The 9,811-nt window shown below is 44.9% G+C and overlaps 1 protein-coding gene across 1 annotated transcript; it reads right to left on the reverse strand.

The window, feature by feature from the left end:
- Nucleotides 1-6,060: 6,060 nt before the first annotated feature.
- Nucleotides 6,061-7,572, reverse strand: LOC115343847. Its single transcript, XM_030020382.2, has one exon. The coding sequence runs from the start codon at nucleotides 7,570-7,572 to the stop codon at nucleotides 6,061-6,063; it is 1,512 nt and encodes a 503-aa protein (XP_029876242.1).
- Nucleotides 7,573-9,811: the final 2,239 nt, after the last annotated feature.

The raw sequence follows: 9,811 nt of genomic DNA on the forward strand, positions 1-9,811 counted from the left end.
AGGATGGCTTTAATAAATACAGAGTTCACTGCCTCTTTGATTATAAAGCATAAAAAGCTACAGACAATCACTCCCCTTTTATTACGACGGTCTTCCAGACTGGAGGTGGCAATTATGTAGAGGATTCCCAATAGTAGCTCAAAAAGCAAAAGAAGTGCTAATGCTTGGTGGGTTGGAGGAAGGAGTGAAAGGATGTAGTGAAAGTAGAAGTACCAAAGTGCCATTGTAACAGAGTGTCCTAGTTTCAGCTGGGATAGAGTTAACTGTCTTCCTGGTAGCTGGTACAGTGCTATGTTTTGAGTTCAGTATGCAAAGAATGTTGATAACACTGATGTTTTCAGTTGTTGCTAAGTAATGTTCAGTCTAAAGTCAAGGATTTTTCAGCTTCTCATGCCCAGCCAGCGAGAAAGCTGGAGGGGCACAAGAAGTTGGGAGGGGACACAGCCAGGGCAGCTGACCCAAACTGGCCAAAGGGGTATTCCATACCATGGGACGTCACATCTAGTATTGGAACTGGGAGGTGGGGGCGGGGGATCGCCGCTCGGGGACTAGCTGGGTGCCGGTCGGCGGGTGGTGAGCAATTGCACTGTGCATCATTTGTACATTCCAATCCTTTTATTATTACTGTTGTCATTTTACTAGTGTTGTCATTATCATTATTAGTTTCTTCTTTTCTGTTCTATTAAACGGTTCTTATCTCAACCCACGAGTTTTAATTCTTTTCCTGATTTTCTCCCCCATCCCACTGGGTGGGGGGGAGTGAGTGAGCAGCTGCGTGGTGCTTAGTTGCTGGCTGGGGTTAAACCACAACACAGAGGCACTTGCAGAACCTGTGGCTACCAGAAGCTGTAACCAGACACAGACTAGAGGGAATTCTTTGCTCACCCACCTTGGGATTAACTCCAAGTGGGAACATCCTCATGTTTTCCTCAAAAACCTGTGCCATAAGGCTGCCTGTTTGCTAGTCCATTTAGTTACTCTGATGGGTGAACACTGGACTGAAAGTTAAGCAGGTATGAGCTAACAGAGTCAGCAGCGAGCAGAACATCAGTAAATAACTAAAAAGACAGAATGCAGAAGATGGTAAATGCATGCAGCAGCAGCAGATCACATATATGTATGATTTAGTGGAAAATGAGGGCACTCTTGCATCCTCAAAGCCCTGCAGAGTAGGGAAAAGGATAACATGTCAATAACATTTTTTTTAAATTAGAGAAAAAAATGTATTCATATTAATGTAATGAAAATTCAAAGTATTGATGTTCCGAGGAAAGTAGTTAAAAGAAGTGGTTGTTAATTTTCTTAGGGCTCAATATGTCCCCCACCCTTTGTTGGTTTTCACACAAAGTGCTGTCCCAGCCCAAAAGCCTCCACAAATGCTGACCGAAAATGGTTGCTGAGCTGCCCGATTGGGTCAGTTACAGATCAGCCACTGCTGCAGCCTTCCAGCTCTCCCCCACGAGTAGTGCACAGACCTCCAACAGGCTGCTTGGAAATATTTGCCTTGGAGCTAAGACCACAAACAAAAAGAGAAGTAGACCATAAGCATTGTTGGATACAAAAGCTAAAACAACGTGACTCTTCAGAAGCCTCTCTAGGTCAGAATTACTTATCAGTTGGACCACATGCTTATGAATTCATGATAATTTTATTGTCATAAATGTTTCAGTTATGAAATTGTTTGGAGTTATTAGACTTCCTTGTTTGGATGCAGTTGGTTGTGCTAGTCCTACATATCTTATTCTGTGGATAAGTTCTTTTTTTCTTGTGATGGCTACTGCACCTCAGGACAGGCTGTCCTGATCCAATGTCGGGGAAGGTTTTTGATATGATCCCAAGAGCAAGATTAAGACACAAACGAGGTCAAATGCCGTATAGTCAAAAGAGTTTTTATTATCAAAAGTATCAAAAGTGGAAAATGGTGGCGATAGGATAGAATGGAAGAAAAGGTAGAAATTAAGCAAGCAGTCGGGATAGGGTTGCAAGGATAGTCACCACCATGGATCCAGCGGCGTCCCGTTGGTCCTCAGGCAAGCAGTCGGTGGTGGGAGTTGCAAGGATGGTCACCAGCACGGATCCAGCGGCGTCCCGTCGGTCCTCAATCTTCAATTCTTTGGTGAGGAAGAAAAGCCTCCCACAGCTTGTCTCTATGGGTTTTTATAGGGCATATTTCGATGATGTCATGCGCTGCAGGTTTCATTTATCACACGACCTTCGCGTGATCGACACCAGAAACCAGTATCTTATCAGCTCCAGCCCAGTTTCCTCCCCTGGATGCCTCAATGGCCTGGTAATCGTCCTTATGGACAGAGGAGTGTCCTGCTTAAACTGGCCATCTTAGAGACAAAGGGCTCAAGATGAGCAGTTCACAGTTCCTTGATGACAGCCCAGTCCCTCACACCTAACAATCTTTGAGGCAAATGGTTCAAGATAACAATTCAGTCTCTTACACCACCCCGTGGCTCAAAGATTGTTTCAGGACCCATGGTGGTTTTGAGAAAAGATAGCTATATAGAAAAGCCAGAAAAGAGCATTTTATACAATCTGTTTTACCGACGGTGTGGTTCGGTGCACAGCGCGAATTTGTTTAACACCGTCAGGCGAAGTAGTAGTTACAAATTGCATATTAGTTACAACACGTTGAATCAATTGTATAAAGCATGGAATGATACATGGTAAAAAGAATAACATGGCAAAACCACACAACAAGTAGAATAGGATTCGCTTAACCCATGGACCTCCAGGGAGCCAGGAAAACATATCAATGTCCCAGCCTTTCCATGTCTGGACAGGAACATGGGCCAGCTTTCGTATTCCCGCAGTAATTTGTTTAACAATTTTCCCCCTGTCATCAATTTTTAAACAACAGTTAGAATCATTTAGTTTACCACAAACACCGCCTTCCTCGGCTAGCAGGTAATCGAGAACCATGCGATGTTGTAATATTGCTGTTCGCATTTGTGTAGCTTGATCCACCAATAGATCAAGGGCACGGGCTGTCTCGTTAGTAATGATCTCTAGGACAGCTTGTAACCGGATGATGCGATTTAGGTTATAGATAGGTTCTCGAGCACCGCTAACCCACTCATTGGGGTTCCAGGTGGCAGGTCCATAATGTTGTATGATACACTGAGGCGTCCACTTGTCTTTGCCCCAGGTTTGACCACTCCCACCTGCTATAGAGGTATCAATGGATCGTCAATATCGATTGAGATCATCATATACTTTAACACCCAGTCCATTCCTTTCATCGTCTGGGAGCAGGAAAAACAAAGGGTGAACTACCCCCACATAACACACTCCAGTCCAATTTGCTGGTAACAGTTTGTAGGCCCGTTGGCCACACACCCAATAGTGACCCTTTAAGGCTCGTGCACCATTTTCAAACAAACCGGTAGGTGTCCGTGGTGATTGGAAATATGTTGAATTACCTACTCCCAGAGGATGATCTGACGGACCGTTCATCAACAACCTGTCCAGTTTTTCCCACCTCCTCTGTGGTGTTCCAACAGATAGGAAGCCCATCCGGACCTATACTCAAATGTCCTTTACAGTGGTCTTTATTATCACTTGACCACCAAATTTGAGTCCCATCAGAGAGACGAGAATATGTTTTATCAGTGAGTCTGCATTTCCAGGCACCAGAATCATGGTGCCAAAAGCAGGTAACATTAAGAAGGTTATTAGACTGATTAGTGGAAGACCAAAAATGGGAAAACTGTTTCCTGTGCCCTGTTTGATTTACCCAGGCCTATCTGGACCAGTGAGGCACAAAATTTGGAGAACTGGAACTCAAAAGGCGACAATATGCCTGGTCGTCCCCGTCTGGCAGTGACATAGCTGCCCTATGGTTTGAACAATCAATTGGTCTACAACCGTTAGTGAGGCAATAGGTTGTCATAAGTATAGGTCCAGTTGCACTTGCCATTTCCCACGGGAATACCATCTTTCTGTGTTCGGTTCAGACAATATTCACCTTGGACTGGGTATTGTATTGTCCAGGGCTGCGTGTCTTCACCCCAGTAAGAATCATTTTTTACCTCAGTGTAATTACTCACTAACCATTTTGGGGAAATAGGGACAGCAGTCCATGGCCAGCTTTCCAAACCTAAGGGCCCACCACATACCCAACAATTAGTCAGATTAAAAGTGTTGGCCACTTGCTGGCCTAGAGCCACAAATTCATTTTGCCACTCCAAGCCGAAAAGAGGGGCACAGGAGTTTCCCCAGATATTAAAGGCGGCAACAATAGTTGACCAAAACAACATCTGTGGTGGTATAACAAACATCCTGTAAATATTAACAAAGCAATCACTGACAAAACTACACAAACAATTAACAGCTTCACGTATTTCCTCTCGAATGGTTAACATCTTTGCTGCCCCCTCAGACACAGTAAAAAATGTCACAATAATGCTCTATCTGGGCATACCATTTCTGTACAGAGGCTCTCTGAGCCACCCCGTCACGGGGCGGAGTTCCTGCTAAAACGGTCTTGGTTACTTTAAACGGGCCTCTAAGCACTATAGACTGCTGTCGAATAGTCCGTTCAGCCTCTCTCAAGGCTAAACTGACTACAAACAAACCTTTCTCCCAAGCAGTATATCTTTTTTCTGCATCCTTAAAACTGCGAGAATAGAACCCAATAGGTCGAGTGGGTCCTTTGGGGCCCTTTTGCCATAAATGTATTGATAACCCACCTTTGGTAAATCCCCATTCAATATGGACAGGGTCTGTGGGATGAATAGGACCAAGAGCTTGATGGGCAGTTGCTTCAAAAATTAGCAATTGCAATGCCTCTTCGTGGGGCTTGGTCCATTCCCACCGAGCCCCTTTTCTCAACAAGTCATACAGGGGTCTTGCAATAATTGAAAAATCAGGGATATGTTTCCTCCAAAACACAAGTAATCCTAGTACATGCTGTAAATCCTTTTTTGACTCTGGCATTTTAATCTGATCCAATGAGGAAAGGGTGTCGGGGGGGATACATGTCATCCCTCCCTTCCACCAAATTCCTAAAAACTTTACTTCGCTTGAGGGTGTTTGTATTTTCTCTGGTGGAATTTTCAGCCCCAAGCTTTCCAAGTGATAAATTATATTATCCTGAGTTTTCTGAACCTTTTCTGTTTCATCCCCGCCTACAAGAATGTCATCAATGTACTGATAAACACTGACCCCCTTCTCTGTCTGAATTACTTCTAGCTCTTGTGCTAACACATGATGAGCTAGAGTGGAGGAATGTTTGTATCCTTGTGGGAGTCGGGTAAAAGTAAATTACTGACCCTCCCAAGTAAATGCAAAGCGGTCTTGATCCTCTGTTTGCAGGGGGACCATAAAAAACATATCTTTAACATCCACTGTTGCCATAATCGGGTGGGCTCGTTCCTGGATTGTAGCTATAAACTCAGCAATATTGGGTACCGCAGCTGTCAATGGACCGGTATTTGCATTAAGTCTGCGATAATCTACAGTTAAATCTCCACTTGCCATTAGGTTTTCGGAGAATGGGTTGGAATCACAATACCCTGTCCTTTTAAGTCCTCTAACACAGGCGCTATTCCCTCTCTGGCCCCCAAGGGTATCGGGTAGGGCTTAACATTTGTAAGCTTTGAAGGGGGAAGCAGCGGCGCGGCTTTTAACAGCCGAATATCTATTGTGGGAGAGCCAAACGACCACTGTCTCCTTTTGTTATCAATCCAGGTCTTTCTTTTAAAACATCGAGTCCTAAAAGGTTAAGTGGAAACTCCCCCGCAACCATTGTCACTGTAGTGGCACTATCTTCTGGCAAACGCAGGCTGACCATCGCTAATGCCTGTGGCTGAACAATGCCGAATGCATCTGCCACAAAAAGCCGCTGTTTGGAGGGTGTAATTCCGCAATTAGCAGCATCTTTGGTTTTAATAGCTGAAATCTGAGCTCCCGTATCTACCAAAAGGGTGACCGGGACTTGTCTTGGTCCCACAATGCCTGTAATTAGTAAATCACCCTGGCCGTTTTCAGTGAGCTGTCTAATATACATCCAACCTTCGCCCCCCCGCTCACCACTGAAAGGCGAAGGATCTAGTTTCCCGCCGGCTCTTGGGTGGCATTTGTTTCTGATAAATCAATCAGGGAAGGTGTGCTAAGGGTGGTATTCTCAAAATCCACTTTTCTGTTTACTGATTTATCAGGCCACGCTGTTACAAATTTTTCCAATTTGTCTGTTGGCATCCCGTCCATTAAGCCACGCGGGATCCCCTTCTGGTATCCCCGCGCCCACAGTATATTACGTTTGTTCGGGATATCTCTCCCCCCCGGCGGTTTAGCAAGGGGTGTTCTCTTATCACTCCTAGGGCACGGAACTATTTTTACTTCAGTCCGCCTCAAGCCCCTGGAGTCTGTTTTGGTGGCTGGAGGGTTAACAGGACCATATTTGCGCCCATAATTAATTAATTCCTGGGCCACTTCTCCCCAAGTCCACATTTTCTTATCTGGGGGTCGGTGCTGATCAGGCGTGAATCCTCCTGAAGCAGCCCCAACACCCTCGCCCTGGGGCATCGCCTGTATCTTTCCTTGTAATTGTATACCAATTGGTTTCAGAGAATCAGGGAGTCCCCGTATAAGGGGAGTCATTCGCTCAGGATCCACCAACATCATCATCGGGGACTCCTGCCTAGGCTCCAATTTTCGATCATACATCATCTGCAGACAAGCTGCCTTTTGCACACTCTCCACTAATTGATCAACAGTCCCCGTAATCGCGAGGGGATCTCCCCTCTCCAAGGGGTTCAAACCTCCCGCCCAATAGGCTGCCCGTTGGGTTAAAGACCAGGGGGCACGGTGATTCCCAGTAATTAAAAACACTCCCGGTCCCCAATACCCTTCTGCCTCCTTTTCACTTAATAGAATCTGGTCCCCCCCCGACAATGATACTCTCCACACATACTCCGTTTCTGACTCCTTAGGGGTTCGGCCAAATTCCTTTTTTAGTTTTGCCAACTCAGTGGCAGTATAGGGGACCTCTTTAGTTGTAACTTGGGGGAACTGGTCCTGCTCATCATCATAAGTATATTCAGTTTTGACTAAAGGTCCCAATGAAGGCAGCTCCAACTTCTCCACTCTCTCTTTTGCTGCCTGCAGGTCCTTAAAGGGGTAGCCAATTTCTGATCTTGGAGGAATTTCCTCACGGACAGTACCTGCAAGGAGCTGCTCCTTAAGAGCAATTTGCAAATGTTTCACTTGGTTCTTTTCTGCTTCAAGTTGTGCTTTTAATCCCGCCACTTGTCCCATAAGGAACGGAACAAGATTTTGGAGGGATTCAATAATTTGAGATTCTGCAGTGAGGTGGCAATCCCTGTCCTCCACTGCTGCGGCCAGACTGGCACCGAGAACGGCACAGACAATTGCTTTTCCTTTCCCTGACCGCACTTTAGCATCTTTCTGTAAAGCGACCATCCGATCAACAATGCTCTGCAGATTATACCAATTTCCCTGAGCCCAGTCTATCCCAAGCACAGAGGGTCGCGCTTTATGTTTTTCTAAAAAATCAAACAAAGCTTCTTTCCCCAAACGGGCAATTTTGCTATCACTCATCTTATACAAAGTGGGGAAGCAGTCGTCTCAGGAAGGTAGCACGTAAAGTTTCAAGCACCACAAGCCTGCCCCCCCTTACGTTCCTTAGAGGTCTCACGTATTAAAGCAGGGAAACAGTACGGCGCTCTTGTCTCAAGGGATCCTGTCCGTGACGCCAATTTAAATGTCCTGATCCAATGTCGGGGAAGGTTTTTGATATGATCCCAAGAGCAAGATTAAGACACAAACGAGGTCAAATGCCGTATAGTCAAAAGAGTTTTTATTATCAAAAGTATCAAAAGTGGAAAATGGTGGCGATAGGATAGAATGGAAGAAAAGGTAGAAATTAAGCAAGCAGTCGGGATAGGGTTGCAAGGATAGTCACCACCATGGATCCAGCGGCGTCCCGTTGGTCCTCAGGCAAGCAGTCGGTGGTGGGAGTTGCAAGGATGGTCACCAGCACGGATCCAGCGGTGTCCCGTCGGTCCTCAATCTTCAATTCTTTGGTGAGGAAGAAAAGCCTCCCACAGCTTGTCTCTATGGATTTTTATAGGGCATATTTCGATGATGTCATGCGCTGCAGGTTTCATTTATCACACGACCTTCGCGTGATCGACACCAGAAACCAGTATCTTATCAGCTCCAGCCCAGTTTCCTCCCCTGGATGCCTCAATGGCCTGGTAATCGTCCTTATGGACAGAGGAGTGTCCCGCTTAAACTGGCCATCTTAGAGACAAAGGGCTCAAGATGAGCAGTTCACAGTTCCTTGATGACAGCCCAGTCCCTCACACCTAACAATCTTTGAGGCAAATGGTTCAAGATAACAATTCGGTCTGTTACACAGGCAGAAGCTTATGGAAGAAACAAGTGAACATTCACAGTTGAAGGGAACATTTCTCATGTACAGTGGGGCAAGCAAGAGGAAGAAATTCATGAAACAGGGAGTCAGTAGCCCTGTTTGTAAATTGGGATGCTCATGAGGAAAGGGGATTTGCTTGCCAGGCCCCAAACATGACAGAAAATAGATTATTTTTTTTTACCCCTAAGAAAACAGAGAACACTGGGAGGAGTTTGCTCAGCTGAACACACTTGGATTACAGAGCAGGCCTGTGAAGGAATATGGTCCCTAGTGACGCTGGAGATTGGCAGTTTAGATTTGCTGTCAGACCTGTTAATTTGATCTGTCTCACCTGTGTATTCTGAGTTGGTTTGGGTTTTTTTTATTTAAAAGAGTTATTTTGTTCAGCTTAGTATTTTGTGTTCTCTTGAAAGGCCACTTTCAGGACAGAAACATTTTGCTGTCTCCAAGACCTTCCTCACCTCATGAAAACTGGGGAGTTTTGCCTCCATGCTCCTGCCAGCTCAGGGCCCCCTTACAAAGGGCTTGATCAACTCAGATATTTCCAGAAGTGTATGCTGGGCAAGAAATACTCTTACTCTTTTCCTAAATTAACTGTAGTTAACATATTGCTTACGTGGTTTTCTTCCCTTTTGGGTCACATTCCTCCCAGCAGAATTGGGTACACGTTAAATCTATTATTTGGGAGTAGAAAGGAATCAGCTCTCTGCAGCACATACTTGCCATGGACTTACAAATGCTCCTTTTGACTGAAAATATATTTTCTAGCTTGGAAGGTATATTTGTTATTAATAGAAATCACACAATTGCTGCATGAAGTCATTCTACCCCCTGCTTTCTGCAAATAATCGTTGTGGCATCCCTGTTCAGAACTGCGATCGCTGGCTTTCAAGGCTCCAGGGAGCTGCAAAAATATTTTCTCTGTCTTGAAACATAGCAATATGTTGGGTTTTTTCATGTACATAAAATCGTTCCATACAAATTCTCAATGACCCACTCGCATGACTGTTGCAGGAGGAAGAAGCAGTACTCACTTAGTGGCATTTATATAGGATAACGACTAGAAGCCTTATATTTGCGAGCTATTAGTAGAGAGGAAAGGATGGAGGAGCTGCTAATAAGTAGCGTCTAGGAATTGGCTGATTTTGTCAACTCAGGTCCCAAGGAAGTTCATTAAAAAGCATGAAGGATATTAGAAGTTCAAACTTTGGCTGAAAACCAGTAAATGCTAATTAACGAGTGCCATGAGATCTGATGCAGCATTTGGAATGCCAGCACCTATAGACCATCCGAGCTTGAAGAGAATGGGCAATTATTGAACTACGATTGGTTTTAATATAAATTAAAATAGGTAGCCTTCAAGAGAGAGGAGGTAGCAATTAGTTGTGATCCCCTACCCTT

Source organism: Aquila chrysaetos, chromosome 1 (assembly GCF_900496995.4).
Source record: "Aquila chrysaetos chrysaetos chromosome 1, bAquChr1.4, whole genome shotgun sequence".
Lineage (NCBI taxonomy): Eukaryota > Metazoa > Chordata > Aves > Accipitriformes > Accipitridae > Aquila > Aquila chrysaetos.

What these genes read in the sequence shown, in the direction of transcription:
- LOC115343847 (XM_030020382.2), bottom strand. Translation starts at nt 7,572, where the DNA reads ATGAGTGATAGCAAAATTGCCCGTTTGGGGAAAGAAGCTTTGTTTGAT.